General features: G+C 39.2%; 2 protein-coding genes across 7 annotated transcripts in view; both read right to left on the reverse strand.

The window, feature by feature from the left end:
- Positions 1-388: 388 nt before the first annotated feature.
- ldb3b (LIM domain binding 3b) lies at positions 389-15,911 on the reverse strand. 6 transcript variants are annotated; one of them, XM_085284952.1, is made up of 10 exons: positions 15,788-15,911; positions 15,245-15,567; positions 11,858-12,009; positions 11,314-11,389; positions 7,670-7,692; positions 5,516-5,713; positions 4,850-4,873; positions 2,658-2,824; positions 2,460-2,496; positions 389-1,014 (listed from the first exon to the last, which is right to left on the reverse strand). In XM_085284952.1, the coding sequence occupies exons 2-10, from the start codon at positions 15,338-15,340 to the stop codon at positions 918-920; spliced, it is 870 nt and encodes a 289-aa protein (XP_085141078.1). In that variant the 5' UTR covers positions 15,341-15,567; positions 15,788-15,911; the 3' UTR covers positions 389-917. The 6 variants fall into 6 exon arrangements, with proteins under 6 accessions (XP_085141078.1, XP_085141075.1, XP_085141076.1 ...); XM_085284949.1 differs by lacking the exon at positions 7,670-7,692 and adding an exon at positions 10,695-10,939; XM_085284950.1 differs by lacking the exon at positions 7,670-7,692 and adding an exon at positions 10,695-10,939 and having other exon boundaries at positions 15,698-15,810.
- Positions 15,912-18,337: 2,426 nt separating this feature from the next.
- LOC146568723 (melanopsin-A-like) overlaps positions 18,338-26,878 on the reverse strand; it is a 31,900-nt gene continuing 23,359 nt past the window's right edge. Inside the window, exons 10-11 of the mRNA XM_085284956.1 lie at positions 25,767-25,838; positions 18,338-21,257 (exon numbers count right to left, since the gene is read on the reverse strand). Of these exons, the coding sequence (XP_085141082.1) occupies positions 21,057-21,257; positions 25,767-25,838 (273 nt within the window). The 3' untranslated portion in view covers positions 18,338-21,056. The remainder of the gene's footprint in view (positions 21,258-25,766; positions 25,839-26,878) is intronic.

Here is a 26,878-nt window from a genome sequence, read left to right on the forward strand (position 1 = left end):
ATCTGATATGTTTTCAGTGTTTTATTAATTTGTTTTGAGAAGTGAATGTTAGAAAATAAGAAAAAGTTTAATGGCGTTGCCTTAAAATAAAAGCTGAAGATTGTGGCTCCACATGCTGTGTTCATATCTAAGGCTTTGTCAGCCCTGTTATCACAGCTGTGCCAGTGCCAGCGGTGCCACAAGCAAATAAACAATCATCTTATTATCCTGTCAAAAGCTGTTAGATGCTCTTTTGTTTTTGGTTTAGTTTTTATCCTGGTTTGCAAAGTCAAAGACTGCTTCTGCTTTTCCATCAGGAACAGAAATGACAGGAAACACGATTGATGAACGTCTCAATCATAGCACCACACCATGTTTCCAGCGGTTTACAGCAGTTCATTCAGCCGTATTGTTTTAAGAAAACATTTATTCACATTCATATCAGTGCATTTGTTTTTTTACATACTGTATTGGTGCATTTAGATACATCTCTATGTGTGCTGCCTCACAAACATGCACATAGTGTTAAAATTCATATGTTTGTTTACGTACTGGTGCATAAAAGAAACATAATTTCTGCATTTTCACTTGAATACTTCATTTTTTGTACAATTTCCCTTTCACATAAGAGAGACAGAACCCAAACAAAAAGGAAACAAGGAAAGAAAAACCCAAATGCTAGATCAGGTTTTAGCAGCTGACAGATATATTTGACATTTAACATTTAGCATTCTTACACTAACATTTAGTATCTTTCATCAAACTAATCTGGGCTACAATACTATGTCACATTCCCGAGCACTTTGCTCCTCCTCTTGCTCCTTATCTCTCTCCATAATTTATCTCTTTTTCCTCCTTTTGTCCATGTCGTCCTTTACATGTTCTCCTCCTCCCCCCTCTCTCTCTTTCTCTTTCCCTTTGTTTTCACCTTCTCCTCTTTATTCCTGGACATTAAGGATCTGTGCAGACAGTCCATGATGCCAGTTCTTCAGCTTGGCAAAGCGGGGCCCTTTGACCTCCGACTCAAACTTCTCTCTGATGGTAGGGAAAACAATATGTGTGTGCGTGGGGAAAGAAATTAAATAAATAACACTTTTTAGTTTACGGTTAGGTGCATGCATATTTGGAGAGTGACACACTTCTTTATAATTTTTCATCTGTACATAATCAAAGTGTATTACAGAAGAAAAAGCCAGTTTTAAACATAGTGCACCACTTTTCCAAGTGGATTCCAGAGAACTGAGGAAAAAAGTATTTTTCTGTTTTCGTGATTTCCTTCCTCTTTGGAGGTAAAAGAGACCACCCAAACATGAGATATCACTGGAAATGCCAGAATGTCCTCTATTGAGCACATTGAGACTTAGTAGGGTCGCTCAAATAAGTCAAAGGATACAGATTAAAAACAAATGTCCATTACAGAGGACAAAAATGAATAGGCTGGGTCTCAGGAGGATATTGTTTCGATCACTGTCAGGTTTCCATGCTATCAAACTCAATGGCAACATCCTTGCTCTAGTCCAATCATCTTCTTGCCCACTTTCTCTGAGCCAATCAGCCTGCACTCTGTCCCACTCTTGTCACTCAGAGCTTCATTTAAACACCGGTGACGATGAAGATGAAGATGGAGGCTTAGACTCCAGGGGGTCCTATCCTAATTCCTATCACTGGGAGTCATCAGAGTCTAATCGTCAAATAGATTAATTGTATTCTGTATCTTGGTGTCTCTCCTTTCTGAAATAAACTGATGATAGTAAAGTGTTTCTTTAGAGGTTGTCAAAAAACAACTCTCAAGACGTACAAGATTAACTTGCACAAAAATGATGGAAGGAGAAGAGTATGAAGAAGGAAAAGAGCAAGTCATGATCTAAAGCATGCCAGCGTACTGAAGCATGGGCGTATATAGCTGCCAGCCAGTGGAGCTGGTTTACTAGTATTTATTGCTGATACGTTCCTAATAGAAGCAGCTGAGCTCTCTGCTCAGATTCAACCAAGTGCTGCAAAACTAATCTGACAGTGCAAATGAATAATTAGCTGAGGCAAAATTCAAAAGATGATGTTCTAGTGTCAAAATAGGTTATTAGATATAAAAGTTAAGTCAAAGAGACCCTTAAAGCAGAAGGAAAGCTGGCTGCAGTAAAGGCCTGGCAGAGCAGGGTTTCAAGCAGGGATCCAAGCATTAGAAACAATCCTTCCATTAAAAGTTATGTTGGTTTGTCCAGTTACTTTTGAGCATATGAAAGTGGATTGCTATGTATAAAAATGGCTGCAATAAACAGTTAATGCAATACCTTTCTTAAACCCTTTTAATTAAAGTTGAAGTATCCACTTCAGTTCAGCTTAGCTTTCTATGCATTTTTCTTTAAGACAAGGTAGCTGATGCCAGTTGATGTAATTTTTCAATTTTGCTAAAGTATCTGAACCTCTCTAATGTCTCCAACTGTCAGTAGACTGGTCACGCACCATTAAAAGACCACTCTTACCTTGACTTCTGCAGGGCTTCCTCATCTGGGTCTTGCACTGCATTGACAGACATAAACAAGAGCATTTAGTAAGATCTCTCAATGAGATGATAACTAATTGAGGATTTGGAAGGAGAAGTATCGGGCACATTCAGGGAGAGGGTATGAAATCATAAAGGATGAAAGGACAAGAAGATAAGGTGGAGTCAGTGTACTGACGGAATTCGGTGCCAGTGATGTGGGCCAGAATCCTGAAGCTTTTAGACTGCAGGTTGGCAGCGCGGCGAGCCCAGTCAGTCATGTCCAGGGGCTCTCCTGGCCTGATCACTGCCTGGTACACTGGAGATGCACAATCTACCACAGGCTCCTTGATGGGCAGAACACCACTGCAGGACAAAGAGTTCAGTTAGACGTCATCGGAACAATGATGGATGTTAAGGCCCAACCTTTAAAAGCTGAAACTAGATCATGTATTAAGTGCCCATGATACACTACCACCTAACGATATTAGAGTAGTAGAATATTTGTACACCAAAAACAAATATTGGAACAAAAAGTAAAATTGCCTAAAGCATCACTCTTTTAATTCAGTGTTGTGAAGAATTATTTGCATCCTTCCTAATTTCTTAGTTTTTACATTTAGTTTTGACATATTTCAAATTATTAAACAAATTTTAATACTAGACAAAACCCAAATAAATACAAAATACAGTTATATATCCAAACCTACCAGGCCCTGTGTGAAAAACTAATTGCCCTTTGTTAAATCATCAATTAGTGGTAAAGTTGTGAAACTTTTGCCTGCCAAACGTACAACAAGAGTGAATGATGACTCATCCAAGGGGTCATAGAAGAACCCAGAACAACATCTAAAGAACTGCAAGCCTCACGTGTCACAGTTCAGGTCAGTGTTCATGGTTCAACAACAACAAAAAAGAGACTGGAAAAAAAATGGCATCCATGGGAGACTTCCAAGGAGAAAATAACAGGTGACAAAAAAAGAACACAAAAGCTTTCTGCACATTTGTTAAAAAAAACATCTTAATGATGCCCAAGACATTTGGGAAAACAATATATGGTCTGATGAGCCAAAACGTAAAGTTTTTGCAAGATTTAAGTTCCATTACAGCATTTCATAAAAAGAAAATCATGTCAACAGTCAAGCACAGTGGTGGTAGTGTGATAGTCTGGGGCTGATTTGCTGCTTCAGGACCTGGACGACTTGCTGCAACTGATGGAACCATGAACTCTGTTCTCTATGAAAAATCCTAAAGGAGAATATCTGGCCGTCAATTTGGACCCTTAAGCTCAAACGGACTTGGGCTGCAGCAGAACAATGATCCGAAAAACACCAGCAAGTCCATCTCTGAATGGCACAAAAAACCCAAATCAAGGTTGCAGTGACCTGAAAAACTTTGGCATGATCTTAAACAGGCTATTCATGCTAATAATAATACAAAAAAAACCTTCAAAGTTATCAAAAAAAACTTGATTGCAGTTCTTTCTGCCAAGGGTTTTGCATCATTTCATGTTATCTTTGTCTAGCATTAAAATTTCTGTGATTATCTAAAACATTTTAGTCTGACAAATATGAAAAAGATGAAGATATCTGGAAGGGGGCAAAGACGTTTTCACAGCACTGTATGCATATTTGTATGTGTCTATAATTCTTTGCTTTTTAGGAGTTCTTGAAAGTCTCTAATCTCAGTGTGTAACAGACCTGAAACTGGAAAGACCTGCTGAAATCTGCAGTATTAACACCCACTGAAAACCCACTAAATATTGAATTTTATACAATCATGGGCATTTTTTACATTAAGGTTAATTATTACATTTTTATAGTTTATGTGTTAATCCATCATATTCAATTCTGTTCTGTTGATCTATAGTTTTACCTTAAGTGCCTGTATTTACTGTCTTGTAGTCTTCATGACAGTAAATACTCAGGAGCATGTACACAGCAGTTAGTAAGTGATTCAGTGCGGGTCCGGGCAGTAGATGTTTTAAAAACCTGTGATACTCAGAACATTCCCATGCCATAAAACTGCATCAGATGAAATCCCATCAGGTTCCCGAAGCTGTGATGATACTGGCTCCTTTTTTCAGAGTATGACTCTAAACTCGACTTGCACTCTCACACTAAGGCCAAAGTACCCACGGTACTTCCTCACACGTAACCATGACAACCTCATGGTTAGTGTGCATCAAACACTTTGATGTGATGTTTCAGACAAACACATAAAAACATAAATTCTGTATACAGGAGGCTGGAGGATTTTCAGACATTTTTCAGTCGGGCATTAGTTTATGAGACACATGGCACAATGCGCAAGCTATTATGAAGTCGTGAGACGAGAGGAGACGCACGGATGAGGAGAGGCGAGACGGAAAAGCAGCTCTGCTGTACTTACGCCAAGGGGGAGCCTGCCTCTTCACTTCATGTCACAACCAGGAAGGAAGGATGGGGAGAGATGGGTGGAGGACAGCGCGGGTGTGGTTGGTTGGTTGGATGGAATGAGCAGAGGAAAGTGGGTGAAGGCACGGAGGAGTACTCGGCATGGACATAGACAACAAGGAAAAGCCCGGGCATACACTACACCACTATAGACACCCTATTTGTAGCAGCGTAGGCTTAACGTATGCTCAGAAGCTCCACCTTATTTGGAGCTTTTCAGGCAAAAGTTAAAAGGTCAGTTTCATCAACCACTGCTGTTTTATCAGACACATTGGCATCTCATAGTGGCAGTGATGCTGTGACCTACTGCGTTATGGCAACAGTAAAATGGGATTCTCATTCATAACTCACAAGTTGACTTGCAAACTACTTTTTGGTGTGTCATTTACACACAGAGGCATATTTTAAACCAATCTGACAATCAAAGTAGATTTTAGTGCCTTAATATAACCAGCAAGTGAAGATTGAGTGAATGAATATGGGGATTTTTGTCATTTGAGTAACTGACCCTTTAATTTCTAAACACGTGGCTTTGTTCAGTCAGTGTGATGTCATCAAATGGTGAGTGCAAAAGAGGTATAAAACACCTGGGGGCGGGATTGGTTTAGTTGTGTGTCCTCACCTGTCGTGTCCCTTTGCCTGTGACTGCCCTGCGATAGCGTCCATGATGGCGTCCTGTGAGTACATGCTGATTGGTGTGTTGTACTGAGCGTGAACGATAGTGGCTTTTCCTCCTGGACCCTTCACTTCAATGGGCTTGTGGGTGGACAGGGCTGAGTCTTTCAAAGCAATGGGGTTGAAGCTGGGGGTGTACTCCACACTGTCAGAGCAGGTGGAAAGGGTGAAAGGTCAGTGGGTAAAAGAAGAAGGTTTCAGGTGTGGGGTGAAGGGTTTAAACATGAGGCGTTAACAGACGGGGATATGAGGGGAACGAAAAGGCAAGGTCAAGGTGTAGTCATGCAATCGGCAGAAAGGGGGGGCTGTTGTACCGCTGTAGTGGTTAGCAAATATTCACCACTCTGTACTGTAGCTGTGTCCCAGATCCAAAACATGGAAAAATGTGTGATTCCAGACTGGATTCGAGCCCCAGATCTTCTTGCTGTGGGGAAGCAGTGCTAACCACTGCACCACCATGCCACATATGTTGACTTACACCATCAAAGTTTGGGATTGTCTACAAACATCACTTAAAAGTTCACAATTTATTAACAGTATTTAAGTGCCCATAGACATAGAGACAACCTAACAGCTCTTTCACTTTTAATGCTGAAGCCACAATGAAGTATATTTTAAAATAATCTAGTTGACACAGGGAGCATTGCATCCTGCTGTCACTGTTTGGAAGGGACATTAGCTGCTGCATATGTCATATGCTAACTTCTTACAGTGCAATCCAGCTGAAGTCAGAATTTCCAAGTTCAGAAATGGAACTTTCACCTGGAACTCTGCCTTAAAATCGGATTTCAAACTTGGAAAGTTGGAGCAACCCCACCATCTCGACTGAAACTATTCTAGATGGCAGCAGCGAATGTAAACAGTAAAACTTTTCATCTGTATTGTTGCATATTTGTGACTTGCTAATAAATAAGCCACAGACAGATCACTGACCGGGCTCTATCGATTATGGGCTGCGGTGGCTTTTAAGTGCTTGTCACACATGACAGGCTTTACCTAAGGAGCAAAAAAATAAATAAATAAATAAAATAGTGTTTCTTGATTTTCCAAGTTGAAAATGCTCAAATCGGGAATCACGTTGTTCCAAGCTACAACACCCAACTTTAGAGGGGAACTAAACACAGCATTATTCGTGTACTATGTGCGGCAAATGTTCAGATCCTACTGGATAAATATTTAATACCAGTGAATTAATATTTCTAATATTTGTGGAATTGGGACACAGCATGTCAACAGAAACTAAAAGGTCTTTGACATCATCTCTTGAACATTTCTAAACTCTTAGCTTTTACTTGACAAACAAACAAGTCCAAAGAAAACCAAACATGCTAATGTTTCAGGCACCCAGCAGGCCAAACTGACAGGTCATCACTGGCATGTTTAAAATGATGCACTCAGTTATACTGATATAGGCATAGTACTGCAAATACATAACATATCTGTTATGAATTTCACACACAGTAAAACTGATTAAAAGGACCAGCAGAAGTGGAAATGCAGGTAAATGTCTCAGTACATTATGAGTTCAGTGCTGATGCTGGAATGCTGGCAGCCTTAAACAATTTCCTTTGGGATCAATAAACTTAATGAAATGAAATGAAAATGAAATAATTATTTAAGGGAGAAATAAAATTGTGTCAGCGCTAAAATTTACAGTCTGTTTTGGTTTCTTTGTCTCAAAATGTAAGTAACGTTGGAACTCGTCTCTTGGCTACAATGTAATCTTGGCAGGCATGTTACATTTTTATGATAAAGTAAATGGCAACAGAGCTGTCAGATAAACAAAGTGAAGAACGATGCACAGTCATTTCTTGTGACATGGAGAAAAGTAGAGATTCTGGCCAAAGTCACCAAAGTAATGTGGTAGTCTGCCATTTTCCACTTCTGGGGACCAGATGATTTTAACATGACTTGAATTTTTAGCTTGTGAACGCCACGCTCAGTGCAGCCCAACAGCTACAAGGAAGCTTTAGTTCAACCACAAACACACAAATCCCACAACCTCACACCAAAGTTACGAGTGGATGATCGAAAATTGCTAATACTGCTGCGCTTCACTTCATGCACATGAAATGCTGTAAAAATAAATTAAGGTACTGACTTTGCAGCTGTGTTTGCAATAACCTGTAACACACCAGAGGAACCGACACACAAAGAGAGACAAATAGACAAAAGGGGGGAATGTGGTGAATCACTACAAGTATTTTTTGTGGATAACAATAGCTCTATGTGCGTTGCAGGAAACCATCCGGCTACAGTGCTCATGTGTAATCCCATGTACTGGTCAAAATAGCAGCCTTTTTCTCATCACTGGGATATTTCCCTGCTACCCCTGAAACCTCAGGAGTGACTGACAGGAGCAGAAGTGTTTCAGTCACATGACACAGGACGACAGGGATGTAGACACATTTAGCGCAGAACAGACAAAAATATACACAACCACACAAAACAGAACGCAAACCACCCGCTCAACTTATGTCAGAACAGCAGACATTACAGATAGATGAACACAGGCTGGCACAGACAAGTTACTGCAGATTTCTAACCCTGCATATGGAAATATTTATGTTGGTTTCACTTTAGCTTTTGCCAAGAATCTGTCTCATGTATAAAAGGTTACACTCTGGGCTCTTAAAACCTGCTAAAACAGGAGTTTGTAAAGTTTCACACAAATTCACCTTCATAAATCTGCATCCATTTCACTCTTATTCTCAGGGTTACTTGGAACAAATGGTGGTTTTCAGTGTTGTTTCATTTTTAATATGGGCACAAGACAAGGCTAATGATATGGCAATAGTTCGGTCTGTCCATCCATCCATGCATCTAGCTTATAAACCGCTAATAGACTGGGGTCTATCCCAGACACAGTTATATAGTTTTATTAAATTTTCACCTACTGCAGAGGTCAGTTTGAATGTGCTTTGAGTTTGTGAGTATTTGTGAGTTCTGTTGCTGTTTTCAAAATAAACTGAGAGGACAAACAGAGTGCCTGATAGTTTTAATGAGCTACACATAGTGCAGCATAACCAATATCGTGTGAGATTTTAAGCCTGAATGATTTCAATCTTCAGAGAGACTGACTTCCTCTTATGCGAGGAATCATTGCCAACTTCATATTGTCAGTGTAAATGTGTTCAATTCCACAGTGGTGAGACACATAAATGTTTGTCTCTACAGTACATGGATGTGTTCAGGATACAGTAAAGTGAAACATATCACGTATGAGGCATCTCCCTATAGACGGGGTGTCCTTTCTCAGGTTTGGCCTTCAGGGGATTCAGGATGATGGTGTGTAACCAGAGCGGAACATTCCATAACTGCGTACAACAGCTGCTCGTCCTCTCCGAGTGTGTGTGTGTGTGTCCGCATGTACTCAGTGAGGTGGGGCTGCTGGCATGACGCTGCCGTCATCATCCTGTGCTATGCATGGAGCACGTTTTTCTGACACCTGACTTCCCATTGGCTGTTACTGTAAGGGCTCAGCAGAGGGGAAACAGATTAGGGGGAGACTGATACGTGGCTGTGATATGTCAGAGGCCAAACACGTTACACCCTTAATTAAACTCTACACGTATTCCATGACTGAGACTTCACGCAAACACATGCCATCCTTCTGAGAAGAGACCGCTCAACAGCGGCCATAATTCAACTCCCACCAGACTCCAGGTATGGGAACTTCCAGATCAAATATGCAACATGAATATGACTTTACGGACACCAAAAAAGAAGAATAAGAAAGAAATGGAGCCAACCTGAGCTTTGTTAGGTGGAAATATGAGTTGAAGAAAGTGCTGTTTTTCTGGTATCTGTTTAGAAAGTATATATAAGAATGTGCAGAATGTGTTATATTATGTTTTGTCCAAAAAATATATTATGTAGCCCAATAATGCACTGTGAACACAGAAGTAAAATTATTATTATAGTGGCATTTTCCCTCGACGTTGGAACTAATTTTGAGTCAATCCCTTGGTTTTCTGTGGAGCTGAAAATCACCCTCTATAAGGACGTCTTTCATTACATGAATATCAACTCTAAAATTTACTATAGTGGGGCCCTACAGTTATATTCTCAAAACTGATAAATTTAGAAAGAGAAAAGCACAATGCTGAAATAAATGGCCACTATTACGCTGAATAATTCAGTGATAACAGCACAATACAGCAGAAAAGATTAGTCAGTTACAGGTTATTAAATATGTGATCCACTGAAAAACATTGTTGCTATTTTAGGGGTGAAAAACCAAAACAGTTTTACAAATTCTGACTTTAATTTTTAATGAATGTTTCTGCATTTTTCCCTTAGAATTGTTTAATCAAAATAAATGTTATTGGTTTGTTTTCTGAATCTAAACACACAGATAGCCAGAAGGCGAAAACAAAGATAAAAAAGCAACAAAAAACAACAAAATTAATACCTAATTATTTAGATCTATTGAATAAAAAAACAAACAGAATCTGACACCTTTTGTTTTTTGGTTTTTTGAATGAGCTCAGAGAACCGTAAGTCAGCACCTGTACAGCGGGTTTGTTTTTGCTATACCTGCAGAGCTTTTACCTTCGCATCAGCGACACTCACAAAAACAGCATGTCTCTGCTTCAAACAAGAATAAAACCTTTGTTGTGGGCTTTCATTCCCATGTGTGCAGTAAGAGGGATGCATTCCCCAGATGATAAAATCTTCAAAAAACCAACTTGGGGAGCCGAAACAGCAAAAAGACTTCTTTGGTGACGATGTTGCTGATGGCAGCATCATTTCACTGGCTTTATGTTTTCATCTTGAAGAGTCAGTTTTTGTTCTGAGATATTTAAATGTAGTACTGAGGGAATGTGACCTTTAGTAAAGAGGCTCCAAATATCCTCAAATGATCCTGCCCTCCTCCCGTTCTGTTACCTGGATGCAGGCCAGGTGCATTTGTATGCACGCTCCTAAAATAGTGCCACGTGTGAGAGGTTATGCGTACTGGAATAGCAGTGGAAAGTTCTGAGTATATTTTCTGTTAATCTTTGGTTAAATGAGGGAGGTGTGGCTTCATTCCTTGGGTGAGCTCTGTTTGGCTCCCCCCCCCCAGATTAGTTATCTTCTTCTCTCCGTATTATTTAACCGGTGGTTAAAGTGTGCTAACCTACCCCAGCGATGAAACTCTTCTGGCCGATGCTGATCCCTCGCCTATTTTGCCCTGCATATCAATCATATCTCTGAGAGTTTCGGGGGAGTAAAGGCCTATTGGGGAATTGTACTGCCCCCGTTGGCTTGGTGGAGATCTTGAAGCTGGGAAGAGATTTCTTTTGCAGGGTTTTTTGTCCAGGAGGATTCCACAAGACTCTTGATCCTTCTTTTGAACTTCTCCTGCAAAATGTTCCTCTTGTAATGCCTTAAAAATGGGAGAATGTCAAGATAGATGGATATATAGAGATGAAAAATGAATCTTTTAAATTAAACCAAAGCTAGCAGCTTGTTTAGCAGTTGTTCTGTTGGTGTTTTGCTTTTCTTTTGCTGACCTCTGACCTCCCTGTAGTGATTCCCCTTCAGTTGCACTGTGAATATTTTACACTAGAGGGCAGCAGGTCACTGCCTGATGGCACCATTATAAAATAGTTAATCATATTCTTACAAACACGTATAAGACGAGGATACGGAACACATTTACCAACACACAGGATTTAACAGACAACATATATGATATTCAGTAGGTCTGCGTGTGTCATTTAGGTATGTTTTTTTATGATAGAGCGGCTGTGTTTATACCTTCTGGTGAGGGATGACTGGCATAGGTGAGTCCATCCTTGGAGTTGCCGTGGGAACTGGGGCCGGGCGTCTTGATCTGTAGATTATACAGCAAAAAAATAAAAAATTCTGTTCAGGGAGAAAACGTCAGATGTGTTTTCCTCATGTCACTTTTTTGGTGTTAGAGCTGCAGAATCAGCCAGTTTTTCATATGCATAACTAGAAGTTGGAAAAATCTCATGTGCTCACCTTTAGTCTAAATGGAAACTGTGTAGGCGGATTGAAGAGACTCTCATAAAATTAAACTGATTTGAACTGAGTGTGTACATAGAGGGATTTCGCGGAATCACAGCTAGTTACAGAGCCAATCCCGGATCTGTTAGTTTACTCAAGTGTGAAGTGGAACCTTAATTTTCTGAAGTATCACTTTCATCACTTTGTCCTCCTCCTTAAACGCCCAAATTGACAAGGCAAATCCAACTCAAGTCCCTTAAAAGTTTCTTCTTCATCACCTACTTTAGTTTGTGGGGGTGGGTGTTAAGATATAAGTGTGCTGCTTGTTTACTTCTGCATTGAGAGGTTGAGTTTGATGGTGGCAGACTTGATCTTGTTCTGGGCCTCCAGGTGCGTCATCCCCTCGGTGCTGACCCCATCAATAGCTGAGATGATGTCACCCTGGGTCAAGCTGCCTCCCGCTGCCTTGCTGCCCGGAGTTATCTAAGGAAAGGGTCAGCAGAGCAGGTCACGCTAGAGCCACTGATACACCTTCCTCAGAAAACTGACAAACATATGCAGTTACACTTAGTACAAATTGACCTGCATTTAAGAAAGTTACAAACACAAGATACGATTCAAACAGTTTGTTCATCTGCCTGCTAATGTTGGCCTTAAACCGCCCAGCCGACGTGTTACTTCCGCTTCCACTGTAGCTGCTCTTTTCACTCAGTTATTAATGCTGTGTGTGTGTAGCGGCACAGTAAATAAGCCTTAAAGTTAGTGGAGAGAAAAGCCGATGAAGCAAACTAAAGTAATCCTTCAGCTCTGGAGATGAGTTATGTTAACTGACAGAGCGTAACCAACTGTTATCTACGAGTCTAATGAGTGTCAACAGCAGAGAAAAAACAGTGAAATAAAAGCAGCAACATTTCAGAGCCACAAAGCGTGCAGAATACTTTTATTCCTGACACTGAACTTATTTCATTGACATGTCTCATGTCGGTTAGAGAACACAGAACAAGAGAGAAAGAGAAGAAGGTCCTTAACAGAGGGATGGGAAGATTTTCTTGAATTTGAATGACAAGAAAAAAGATTTTATTCTTCAGATTATGTAAAGCATTACATCACTTTTCTTTGTCACTTTCAGTTATCCTTCATGTATGACCTTCAACGCAGTATTCCTACTTCTAGCTGTGCAACAAAGCCTCGTTTTAGCTGTTAAACTACACAGAGAGGAGGTTTAAGTGAGCTCAGCGGTCTGGGTTATACAGTATTGGGTCTAGGCTTACAGGCAACTCGTTAAAGAGTTGAAAATAAGCGATGCTCCTGATGCCAGTGATTGACCCCTGTGAGCCCCCTCTCTATCTCTCAAACACACACACACACACACACACACACACACACACACACACACACACACACACACACACACACACACCTACTACTGACATTCATGCAAAACTTCTTTGATTGTTCTTTTTTTCTGTTTATTTTAATCATAGCCTCTACAAACTCACTACAAAGCATTTTTTCCCCCAAGATTTGATCACATTATCATTGGTCTGCTGTGTCTTTTCACACTGTTGTCATGTCTTTATTTCCTCTTTACGTCTGCTTTGTCTGCTTTAGTGTTTCCATTTCAGTCTTTGTGTGTGCGTGTGTGCAAGAGGCCAGAAAAGCAAGGTGAAGGAGAAGTAATATTTCTGCTGCCTCAGTTCAGCGAAGCGCACGACACCACCCAAACAATTCATCACGCATGTTTTCCTTAGATATAACACGTTCATCCTTCAAAATAAGAGTCTTTAAAATGAACGATGAATAATTCATGTGGAAAAAAATGTTACTTGCAGGTTTTATACAGCATGCCAGACTGCACTGAATCAATTAGCTGGACAAATATTAGGCATAATGTTGCTATTGTTAGGTTATTTTTTCCACATGCACTAACGAGAGATGCTTTCATGGTGAGAGATGTTTTCACTCCTTTAGAAATATGTCAGTCTCAAGAGAGCATGCACATAGACCAGAGTGGTGTGGGTGAAACTCTGAGAGAGTCAAGTTTTTAAAACAATTTCAGCTATGGCAAGCACAATGAGAACATTTTAACATCAATATATTTAATTAATAACAATAGATATATAAATAAATATCACTCTTAGTGGCAAGTGCTTTGGCTTGGATAACAAGAAGTAAGGAAATCCAATGTCTTCATTCCTCTTTCCTTTTATTAGTTCTTGGCAAAAGTCCGAAATCCAAACCTCTGCAGTGTTACGTCAAACTGTAATGTCACCCTGAGCTGACATGTCAAGCTGCAGTGTTTTATGTTAACTTGTCAGGACCAATCACAGGTAACCTGAACAAATCCAATGATACAATCTTACCCTGGACACAGATCAAAGCTCCCCTCGCCTGCCTAAGACGGGGATCAGAAGACAATGAAGTAACAGATGTCTGGATCAATATAACAGAGCCTGATTACCAGCTGAGCATCAATCAGGCCTGAGGAATGAAGGGCTCGAGGTGGGAGGGGAGCAGAGATTACTCTCAGGCAAGCATCCACCTCATTCCTACTTTTCTCTGTTATTTCCTAAATCGACCCCCTGCCCATCTGTTTCTCCACAGGAGCAGCTCCAAACGAGGAAACTGAAACTGACCACGAGAAAGCTTACTAAAGGTAACACAAGCTGCCGTTAGCTTCCTCGCAATGCTCGCTGCTTTCCTGTCCCATTCCCAACCATCCATCCACCTCTCCCCTAAAGCTATTTAAAGGGAATGCTGTAAATACACCCCCAGTGGTGCCTGCCAGAGAATCAGAAAGGGAGAAAGTCTCTCTGCTGAACACTAAGTGGTTATAGTCTTTCCTTCCTTTTAACTTGAATTTTAGATTTTGCTTTGTTTTTTTTAAGAAAATTATGCTTGTTATAAGTTCTTATAAAACTTTTTTAACTTTTATTTTAAATAATTTAGTAACAGTTTTGACAGTTAAAATAACTTCAATAGTCACTTGCTTAACTAATGACTTGGATGAGGAAAAAAGTGATTAATCAAGATGAAATGTAGGTATTCTTGAAAATTAGCTGAAGTGTGCCAGCAGCACTCAGCGTTAAGTCAGGCAGCAGTGAAACTATTCCCATCTTTCCACTGCTGCTGTTCTCGAAGTCTCCATGGAGGTTACATCGGAGGCTCCCTACCATCACTGCTTACAGCAACATTACATAACCAAAGCACACACACAAACCACACCTGCTCACACAGATATACAGTATGCGCGTACACAAACACAAGCTAGATGTCAAATATAGTCAGAGCAGGAAAAAATAATCTAATCTGCGCTGCGTAATAAAAGATTTTTAGGCTTTTTAGGTTACATTTAAGGGTTTAAGGGCACTTTATTAAACAGTTGAAGAATGTGCTGTGTGATTGGTTTTCTGCTGACACAACAACAAATAAATAAAAAGATGCTTACTAAGTTATCCAAGCAGGGAAAGGTTACAGAGGTTTTGTTTGAGGGTGTTAATCATTTGCTTACAGTATTGTGAACTGTGTATTTTGTGTTTTATCACCACTGAATTATTCAATTTGCTTTAAGCCAGCCAATCAGTGCACACAGTCTGAGATGTCTGAAGTTTTGGTTTCCCTTTCCAAGCTAATTACAGGCTGTCTCGTTAGTGTCACATTTCTCATTACTTTCTCTTTATGTTGCACAACAAATCTGTGAGGGTCGCTCTGTCCTTACCCTGGAGATGGTGAGGGGCATGTTGAAGTCTTTTCCTCCCTGTAGTCTGAAGCCCCACGGAGCAGGGCCATTCAGAGTCACTGTGTATGTACTCATCTTCGGCTAAATGTCAACACTCCTCCTGCAAACAACTCCTGCTGGCTGCGCGGTTTCCCCTCCTGTGTGCTGTGCCCTTGTTCTCCGTCCTACCCCTGCTATCCTTTTGTCCCGCTCGGTGCCTCGGTGGTTGCTCTTACCTCCCTTGGCCCTGGCTTCACAACCCTTCTGCTCCCAGCTCTCAGGACAAACACCCTGGGGTGGGTGGGTCAGGTGCTATGGAACCACTGAGATACACAAATGGAGACACACACACACGCATATGTTTGTGCACACAGACACACACGTGCAGATAGGTACACACACAGAAGAGTCGGGCTGAGCTACTGCAGAAAACAGTAAAGTCTGACTTCTTACCCCGAAATCAAAAAATATCAATAACACTCAAATGCAAAGTGGCAAAAATGAACATTTAAATTAGTATTAATGTGGAGAAGAGTTTCTTGCCTGTAGGGTTGCTGAGGGTGAGGGACAGACAGCCTAAGAATAGCTGAGAGAGCCAGAGACACAGGGGCCCTGGCCCGTATAAGGCCTGTAACACGAAGCCCCAGAATGCTTCACTGCCGATTCATATCGCCAATATAGACCCCTCTTACTGCAACACATTCTCTCTCTCTTTCTGCCTCTCTTTGGCTCTCTCTCTCTCAGTGCTATGAGTACATGCCGCTTGCACTCTATTGTCTGTAATCAGTGTCTGTGGGCTGATGTCATTTGCCTTTCAGGCTCTCAGTCTTTCATTTTGTTTGAGAGAGGAAACAACAAATTACCAAAGGCCAATTTTCTAGCAACACACCAACCCAGTTGATTAAGTTGCCGACACTCTCTGTGTGTGTGTGTTTGTGTGTGTGTGATACAAAGCAATTTAATTCACAACCAAACACAAACAACAGACGTAGGCATTGTTAAATAGGTCGTGACAGACTGCATGTTTTTCTAATTTCACATACCACATCCCATTATTTTTGTGAATCAGTTCTGAGTCACACACCTTCAAACTGGCAGGGTTTTTGCAGTGGTGTGAGACTAAACACCTGGTTTCATGTGCATGTGGTGTGGAAAAACAGCAATAAGTGAAGTTGAGCCAGCCTGGCCAATCTACTCCTCGAGGCAGTGCTCAGCAGTGATTATGGATTCACCTTGATGATACTCGCACAAATCTGTCAAACATTTTTGACACCACTTGATTAAATCATATTTCTTAGTCATGTATGTGGCGTGGTCACATACTGGGCCTCTCTGATAGAATTAGAGCACAATCACGCCTGGTTTTAATCTATCCCAGACACCTGTCCAAAAAAGAGAAATAAGATATTTGAAAACAGCTGAAAGTTTTGGGCTCACATTCAGTTCCAGGGAAGAGTTTTCAGTCAGCGATCTTTTATTCCTATACTGCCACCAGTATACGGTGGTCAGAGGGCCTAACTCTGGCGGGCGGTCTGGTGCCTATACCTGGTATAGGCACCAGACCACCCACAACCCTGATAAGGACAAGCAGAAGAGTATGCATGCATGGATGGATGGATGTCCTCAATGGGCATGGAAGAGACACTAGAGTTTAAGTATACTTATCTCAGAATAAAGCTCAATATACTGGCTTTTGCAGCATTTATATAAAAAAATTAAAGTGACCTGAACACACACTTTTTTTCTGGAGGGGTTCTCACTGCCCGCTGTTGTTATAAATGTATTTTTATTCATTGTGTTTTTAGAGTACTTTACACCAAAAGTGTTTTTATACTGTTGTGAAGTGTTGTTGGCTGTGCAGTGTGTCTTAAATGCCGCTGGAGAACGTTCTTGTATTTGGAATGGGTGAATGGGATTGGCTAGTTTGTCATGCAAATGTGTGCGCATTTATGTATTCTATTATTTTCTTGATGTGCATGAGCTGTAAATACACTTGTTACTGTATAATTAGGGCTTATCTACAGTGTGATGAATCCTATGCATGTGTCAGCAATGAAAAACAAACTGACTAAGAATGTCTCAGAGGAGTGTGAAACACACACTCACATGAGTGTGAACACTTTTCGGAAATTACTTTCCTGCAATGAATAACAAGCATGATCACATAGCAAAGATGTCATTGAAGCTCATTTGTTCTGTTTGTTTCTCATACCACTTATGCACAACAGCTTACAGACACACATTGAAGGGCACCATTAAGAGACACCTGAGAGATCCGACACACAAGAAATTCTGGGCAAACTGGACAAAATTAAGTCTTTAAGTGGAGTTAAAATGAACAACACAGAGGCTGTATACCAGACGGGATGAGCAGGCTCTGTTTACTAATCAGAGATCCTTCAATATGTCCAGAAAATGATGGAGATTTTCTGTCAGTCTGTTGTGGTGAGTGCAGTTTACTTTGCTGCAATCTGCTGGGAGAACAGCATTGGAGCTGATGATGCCAACAGACTTAATAAACTGATCAGGATTAGCAGTGATTGGCTGGACAGTGGACACTTTTGAAGCTGCGGTGCAGAAGAGGTCACGGAACAAACTGTTGTCCATCATGCATAATCTTGACCACCCACTGCACCACCTAGTGGACAGGCAACAGAGCACCTTTATTACACCACTTCCTGTTCTGGTAACTGTCCACAGGGAGATCTCCGGAACTCTTTTAACCCACATTTAATCATTAATTTCACTTAACATAAGAATTTCACAAATATATGATATATAAAGTATCCATCATCATCATTGTCATCTTATGTTGACTTAAGTAATGTGTTTAAAGACAACTGAAATTAAACTGAAAAAAGACTAACATGGGCACATGGGCATATTAATGCATGTGAAATACCTTTAATATCTTACAAACGTTTTGCCTTTTGAGACCAAGTTTTTAAAACTGAATAAAACCATCTGACGCTTGGAGATTTAACAAACTGAACAAAATCACTTCAGCACTTGGTAATGGCAATTTTTAAGAGCATATGGTTTACTATAAGAGTTAAGACATACTAAGTTTAAAGATCACAAAACCAACCTTCCAGAATTTAGCGAGATCTTTTATTTAGAAAAATAAATAAAAACAACACAAAACATTTTATACAAAGAAAACAAATTTACCTTCACTTCATCAAAGCAGATTTTAAAGTCAACATATTTATAATATTTACATTTTTCATGTCATAATATTTCAAATATGTATTTTTTTTAATACATTCATTAACAGATACTACAAGACAAATGAGCAATAATGAAAACAGATTTTAAAAAGTCTTGCATTTTTAGCTAAGATTTGAATCCGCAATACATTATTTGACAGAAAGAGTTAGATTTTATGCTGAGGCATGAAGAAAAAGGTTTTTACAATCATAGTCAATGATGCAGCAACCTGAGGACTCTCAAAAGGAACTGGACACGTATGGAGGTGGACAAACAGTGTTGTATTTGTGAGATAACGGTACTAAACTAAAGTGAACTAAACATGTTTAGGGGAAAGAATGATTTCACAAACTGTCACCTATACATCTATATGTTAAATTATGGCATCTGGGGTGATGCAAAATACACTAGGACATCCAGTACACGTGCAAACACGCTCATACTGTGTTGTTGGGTGACCTGCTGTTCTGTTGTAACCCATTTGTGACCTGCTGAGTATGATCTGTATTGCTTGATGTCACCATGAATGGAAAAATCAATGACAAAGTTACTCTTCTCTTCTGTCCTGTTACATGTGTGTATATGTGTGTCTGATTGCCAAGTCTAGAAACATGTCAAATAAAAGTTTTGTTACTTGTTTTTTAATGTTAAGTCAGATAAAGATGGAATCAGTGGTACAAATCCAGCAGGTGCATTTTAATTTGTTTTTTAATTAATCGGTTTCTAATTTAATCCTTCTAAGGCCATGTCCTTGTGTGCAATCAGATGGGTTCCAGCACTCCTGCTACATTCTGTCCCCAGAAATCAAATTTTGACGGCCTCGAGACAGCAGACCTCAAATTCTGTGCAAAACTAAACTAGCTATCATGTGGAGAAGGTTGGCATTTAAATAGTGCTTTTTAAGTTTCACTAACCACTCAAAGCACTTTACACTACAAGCCACATTCAACTTTTCAGACTTGGTTGTACTACCCCAATGACTTTGTGGTTGCTAGCAATTGTTAGGTGAAATAAATTGTTAAGAGGGTTTTGATTGAAAAAAACCTCCTTGTTGCTGCTTTGCGCTGATTTGCCTGCAAACACTTGCTAACTAACAACCATGTGGCAGTGAACCTTATAATGCAAACGAGAAACAAAGAATGTTCATCTTCAAAGTTAAAGCTGTGCCTTACTGTTGAAATCAACACGTTTCAAAAGTTACATCTTTGACTTAAAACTGCTAGCAGTTCCTAGGAGGTTTTCTTGCAGTACCATATATCTCTGTTCAACCAGTTTCACTTAACTGGTTGAAAAGTAGGTAGGTATTCTCTAACCTGGCAAGTATTTGCCAGGTTACTTATTTTGCTCTTCCATTGGTTGCCAAACAGTTGTTAGCAGTTTCTCGGCGTGAGGCCTAACTCAGCAGATTTGGCTTTTTGTGAACTTGTGTTGTTCAAAGTGAAATTTAATTTGAACAATAGAAGTGGTTAACTAGTTAGTGTGGGCATACAAAAATTGCATAGAGCAATCTAAAAATAGCAGAAGTGCTCAAAGCCATCCATTGGTGCTCAAGGGGGATAACCTTGAAGTGGAATATTGGTGGGTGTGGGCGAGGTTTTCGATTTTGATTAGTCACAAAAAATGCTTTAATCTTCATAGGTGAATTCCTAACTGTGGAGGACCTTTGTATATCTTTTTTTACACTTTTCATTAAAGTTTTGTACTTTGTTTCTGTCATTCTGAAATTTCAGCAGGTTTCAACACGTAGAGCTTTTCAGCAAACACTGTGTGGGTACAGATGGAGCAGGAGCTGAACACTACAATTTTAACGTGACTTAAATAGGTAACGTGTGAGATCAGTAGTGCGCCCAGTTTTTCCACATTATCAGCAGTCATTTTAATCAGTTTTAATATACAAAATGTCTGGTCCATTATTTATACTAGATACATCATTTAGAGTACATTCTTTAATCGGCAAACACTGTAAAAGAAAAACAAGAACTCTGATTCTATTTTATTGTAGAATTGGTTTGAAAACATGCTTTTCATTTGCATGAATAGGTTCTTAATTCAAAAGTAGGATTCTGACACTTTTCCGTAGCTACGCATTAACATAAACGCTATGCACAAAATAAAATCTCAACATTTTTTAAAACTTTCAGTTGTAATGACATCAGTAGCCATTCGACTTCTGTATGTAAAGATAAAGAATATTCACATTTCACTTTGAAATTGAAATAATTCAGAAAGAACATCTCCGTTTATGGCAAATCTCACAAAGTATGACCGGAAAGCATGTCTAGAAAGGTCAGGTGTGATCCGAGTGCGACTCCACCTTTCACATTTTGTGTTTAAGGCTAGTTTACTTACAGTTGAGGTAAACAATCTCCAGCCACCATGATATGTCAGAAATGACAAAAATCCAAATGAGTGCAAACACATGCATAAATTTACTGGGCACACACGCACACATACTTGTACACTGCATGCATAAAAACAATGCTAGGGTCCACAGTTATCATAACCCGCAAACAGCATGCTAGTAAGAAAAGTTCCCAATTGGGGAGAAATACTGAAGCATACATACGCACACTTTCACACGCTTTCACTCCTTTCTGGCTGTTCATGGTAAAGCTGTTGTCTCCAGCATGGCTATGTCAAGGGTCTCCTTGGCAACTGGGCTGTGACTTTTGGTCAATTTGAAGTTGCCATGGTAACCTGGGGGACTGTGCAATATTGACGGGCTGGATATGGAGGTGACGATGACAGACGATGTGGTCTTGCACACAGTCCTTGGCCCTGACTCCCTCATGACATTGTCCAGCTGTGCAAACAGAGAGCGAGAGACAAGAAGAGGTGTTCAGGTGTTCACGTATTATCATTCCCATTGTCAGTCAGTGGTTGGAAATTTGAATAACGGAATGAAACAGAGAGTTGCTAGTTAAGAAAGCACTGAATAAAATGTTATCAGATGTTTGTCCAGTTTACATTAACACAGCTCTTTTCCACTTAATCTGCTAGAGCAACACGGCTGATCAAAGGTATTGATTGGATAGATTGATGAATGGCTTTCTGACAGAGCCCTTAATGAAGTTTGATAGTTTAACTTGGTCAACCTCACGAAATCAATAGTTCTTCTCTAGAGGTACAAAGTAGTGTAGCTGAGTATATTTAAGTATAATTGTGCTTTTGTATAGGAAGTGCACACTATTACTAAAAAGAAATCAATGGGAGAATTTTGTAATACTAAAGATAGCAGTTGTCTTGTTCCTGTTCCAAGCAATAGCCCGACCAGGAGCACAATAGAGGTTCAGAGCAGTTATAGCTCTTGACTTGATTAGATCTTTTAATTTGTAGTTGCACACCATAAGTGGGGGAAACAATGTTTCAATCCTGTGTGTGTACTGCAGAATTGACAATTGAGTAGACCTGTATGGACTTGTTTTTTTATTCAGTATTATCTGAAGAGCGCGACGGGGCTCATAAACTCATCGGGAAAGTGTTTTCAGAAAATAGGGCAGTTTACCCACAGGGGTATATTCACACACAAAAGGTAATTATGGAGTCCCACAGGGTTCTATGTGAGGATCAGTTCTGTTTGCATTCTAAATGATTATCTGCAGTGTCATTCAAAGGAATTACAATGCAGATGTAACCCAGCTTTATCTATCCATGAACTCAGAAAACACACACTAATTAGTTAAACTGTTTCAGAGACCTCTAATGGCCTCAAATTTCCTGCTTTTAAATTCAGATGAAACAAAGGTTATTGCACTTGGCCCTAAAAAACTTGGAGATATCATGTCTAACCAGATACTTGTTCTGGATGGCATTACCTTAGGCTCCAGTAACATAGTAAGGAAAAACTAGTTCATGAATTTGTTGCTGCTAGGCTGGACTACTGTAATCCGTTATTATCCGGCTGTGCTGAAAAACTCCCTGAAAACTCCCTGAAAAGCCTTTAGTTGATCAAAACTGCTGCAGGGACAGGAAAGAGAGAGGTCATTTCACCCACATTGTCTTGTCTTCACTGACTCCCTATTGCATCCAGAATGTATTTTAAAGTCCTTCTCCTCGTATAAAAGGTCTTGAATAATCAGGCTCCATCTTATCTTAAAGACCTCATTGTATCACATCACCCCAATAGAGCACTTTGCTCCCAGACTACTGGCTTTTTTTGTGATTCCTAGGGCATTTAAAAGTAGAATATGAGGCATAGCCTTCAGCTTTCAGTTCACTCTTTGGATTCAGGAGACAAAAAGCCTCTCTACTTTTAAGATTAGTTTTAAAACTTTGATTTTTGATATAGCTTATAGTTAGAACTGGATCAGGTAACCCTTAATCTTCACTCAGTTATGCTGCATTAGGCTTTGGCTGCTGGGAACTTTCCAGAGTGTTTCTTCTTCCTCCAATTTTTTTGTTTTCTATGTGTTTATACCCCTCTGTGCATTTTCACAGCATATCTTTTGTTCTGTCTTCCTCTCCTCACCCCTAAAAGGGTCGTGGCAGATTGTTGTCCACCCTTGAGTCTGCTGGAGGTTTATTTCTTTTAAAAGTGAGTATTTCTTTCCCACTGTCACCAAGTGCTTTAGCATAAGGGTTTGTTTGATTCTTAGGAGTTTCTCAGTATTACTGTAGGGTCTTTGCCTGACAATATAAAGTGCCTTGAAGTAAATGAATTGAATCGAGCATTTATATTCCTCATAGTAGTAGTATTTTTTTCTTTTTTCACTTTCTCTACTGTATCCATAAAATTTGGTAATGGTTAAATGGATACAAAATTAGCAGGATTTTGGAGGAACAAGTCAGTCTATTTTTACTTTCACTTTGATAGGATAGATATGATTCAGGGGAAAAAAAGTTGTTACATTGTCCAAATGCAGTATAAATGCCAAAGGGTACCTTACTTTTGACCAAATAGCTGTATTGGACACCTACAACATGAGAAAGAGCTAAATACACTCAAATTACACCACATGTAACAAGTAAATCATTTTAGACATTTTATATACTTTATGTTGTAAAGTTGCCATTAAAAATTTCTCTGTGAATGTAATTCAGTAACTTGTTCAAACTCAGGTTGTTCTTGGCAATATTTTTTCATCTTTATCTTTTAGCACTTTGCTACTCGGCTTGAAAAAAATCAAAGCACTTTAGACAAAATGCCTCATAATTGTTTCTATCGGCCACTTTCACACACAGTTGCTGATCTTGTTCAGAGTTCAGATCTTGCCCAAGCATACTTAAGCATGCACACTGATGTTGTGCATAATGCGTCTCTTGTCCTCCGCCCTCATTACTGCAGAGTTGGCTTAAATGGTGAAGGTTACTTGTTGAGAGGTCAGGCTAAAACACAAAGCGTTCTTGATTTTCTTAAAACTTAAAAAAAAAATTAAATCAAAGTTATTGAGCAAGAAGTGGCTTCTCATTCAACAGCAACAAATACTGAAAACTCCTTGAACAAGGTTAAGTTGTGCATAAACACTGGCACTGGCAGGAATGTCATTTTATGGTTTAATCTGTGTATATTCATACATTCAAACAACGTTAAGTGAAATACTGTTATGCTGAAGTAACTTAATATGAACAGAAAAATACATCTGCTGCAACAAATCTAGTCAGCCCCACGATGAAAAAGAAAATTTAAAACCATTACTTCTTCTGTAGGAATTAGGTAAGTAAGTGTCAGTCAGGCGCTGTTAATCAGTTGTACACAACTAATTGATCATCAGTGTGAACACCTCTATAGCAGCTGAAGTTTTAGCAGTTTGCATGTCTGGAACATTCAGACCAGTGGATACGCAATTCAATGCTCAGAGAAAGATCATCTCAGACTCAGACTCAGTTAGCATGTAAAATGTTCAAGTTCATAACAGTACAATTAGAAAGACTGAAAAAGTATGTCTTGTTTGGAAGAACTGCCAAAAGTAATATCTTTTCTCTAGAAAGAAGGCAGCACAGCCCAATCAAAGTCCAGAACTTAAAACGATTGAAATGTTGTGGCAGGACATTAAGAGATCTGTGGATGAATGCCCACAAACCTCAATGAACTAAAGCAATGCTGGAAAGAAGAGGGGGCAAAAATTCCTCCACAACAATGTGAAAAACCGAATTACTAATACAAAATAATGATTACTTCAAGTTATTGCTGCTAATGGTGATTGCACCGGCTACTGAATCATGTAGTGAAAAGTTTACAAGCAGACAAAAGAAAACTGTACATTTACTAATCACCGTACTGAACTGCTGAATGCCAGTCTGACAGATCACCAGACCATCTACAGCAACAACACAGAGACTGTTAATTCACATTCAAATCCATACCTACAGCCTAGAACAGGGGTGCCCAATCCCGGTCCTCGAGAGCTACTATCCTGCAGCTTTTAGATGCATCCCTACTCCAACACAGCTGAATCAAATGGTTTGATCTCTTCAGCATGCCATCATGTTTGGCAAAGGCCTGATAACAAGCCATTCATTTGATTCAGGTGTGTGGGAACAAGGATGCATCTAAAAGCTGCAGGACGGTAGCTCTCGAGGACTGGGATTGGGCACCCCTGGCCTAGAACCTCAATTAACCTAACATGGGAAAAAACAATCCAGGCACAGGGAAACATGCAGCACTGTTATGCATTTTCAGCTTATAAGTACTTGTGCTTGTAACAACATACAGACTTAATCTGATGAAAGCAACTGATGTGTTGACTGGATCCTTTTCCCATTGATAGCCACTGATCTAATCTGACATCAAATACAAACACAATAATGATTTCCAGGAGCACAAAAGAGTATGAAAGCAGTCCAAAGCCATGATACACAAAAACATCCTGACTGTGTCTTGTCCTTGTTGCAGCAACATGAAAAGCTAATGTGATGTAAGAGGAAAGGAATCTTGGTAAAGTGAAATAATTTAGCAGAGTATGTATCAAGATTTTTCAATATAATGTGGAACATGTTTAATAAAAAACATGAAGATTGCTTTTTTTGTTATGTTGGCAGGAATCCACTGCCCTGAGAATGTGCTTCATACTGTTGAACTTACTTTAGTTTGAAGTTTGTGATAAACCAAATTAATAGCTGGACCAAACCATAATGGACGGAAGTACACATGCTAGAAAAAACAACATTAAAAAATAAAGGTGAACTAATGATTTGTACTATATGATGTTCTTACAGTTATTCTGAGAGGATGGATAAAGAACATTTCTAGAAGTTTTTGGATCATGGAGGTTGTTTAAGTATGTTTAATGTACACAGATACTATTTATTAGTAGAAAAAAACTATTTACTACATGTGTGGCAAAAAGAAAAAGGGTGATCGGTGGATTCTTACAGAAGCTGGCAGATTGCTGGTTGGCTGCAGACTGATGTCCGACATGGAGATGCCTTCAGGTTCTGTCAGAGCCTGAAGAGTGTGCACATAAACACAGCCATTTATTATCAGTTATACTCACAACAGCTTTTGTGCTATTTGGGCCTTCAGGTAACTTTTACTGAATGCAGACCCGCCCCAAAAAAGCAGGAAAACATGAGGATCGGTCCCTCTCAAATCAGCAAATTATTAGAACGTCTTCTAATTAAGCAGCCCCAATTGCATAAAAAAAGTTTTAAAGTCGGTCTAAATATGGGTATATAAAACCAGAATTGCAAATATTCAAACCACTGGTAAAAATATATTTTAAAAATGGTCAGACAACCCACTTTCAGACCATTTTTTTGCACTCAGAAAATGAATAACACAAAAACGATCACAGATAAATTCCTAAAATTTTCACTGGTCTTTCTTGCCATGAATATTGAATCAGGATCTGTAATTTGAGACAGATACATAAAATAATCTACAAGTATTAGCTCATTAAAATATGAACAAAAAGGCCATCACTCCTACAATTTAACATATTTGTGCACACACACTAAACTATTATTCTTATTTAGAATTTCTGAATATTCGTCTTTATAACATGTGAAAACGTTATATTTCACAACAATGCAAAAAAGAAACTCATAATTTCTTTTTTTTTTTTAAGTTTGGATATATATAATGATTGCTATGAAATTTTAATACATTTTATATATCTATAAATGTCTATATCTATATCTATATATATATCTATATATATCTATATATATAGATATCTATATATATCTATCTATCTATATATTTATTTTTATTTTTTTATTGCCCTTTGAAATCTGAATCAGTGTGTCATCAGAATGTCTCAAAAATTATTAAAAACCCTGTAATTTTCAATGCTCTTTCTCACCATCAAAATTAATCCACATCTTTAATTTGAGCTGGATGCTCATGATGTCTCAGTAAAACAGCAGGTTGGCTAGCTCAATAGGAAAATGGAAGAAACAATTCAGTCTTTATACTTATCTGTTCAAAGTAGTCTTTTACTTAAATTTTATTATGTTGACTGATGCTAGGCTAAATAACAGGAC

The sequence above is a fragment of the Mchenga conophoros genome, linkage group LG8 (assembly GCF_057382185.1).
Source record: "Mchenga conophoros isolate Kocher_MC1m ecotype Shallow Benthic linkage group LG8, M_conophoros_male_GT1.1, whole genome shotgun sequence".
NCBI classification, from domain to species: Eukaryota; Metazoa; Chordata; class Actinopteri; order Cichliformes; family Cichlidae; genus Mchenga; species Mchenga conophoros.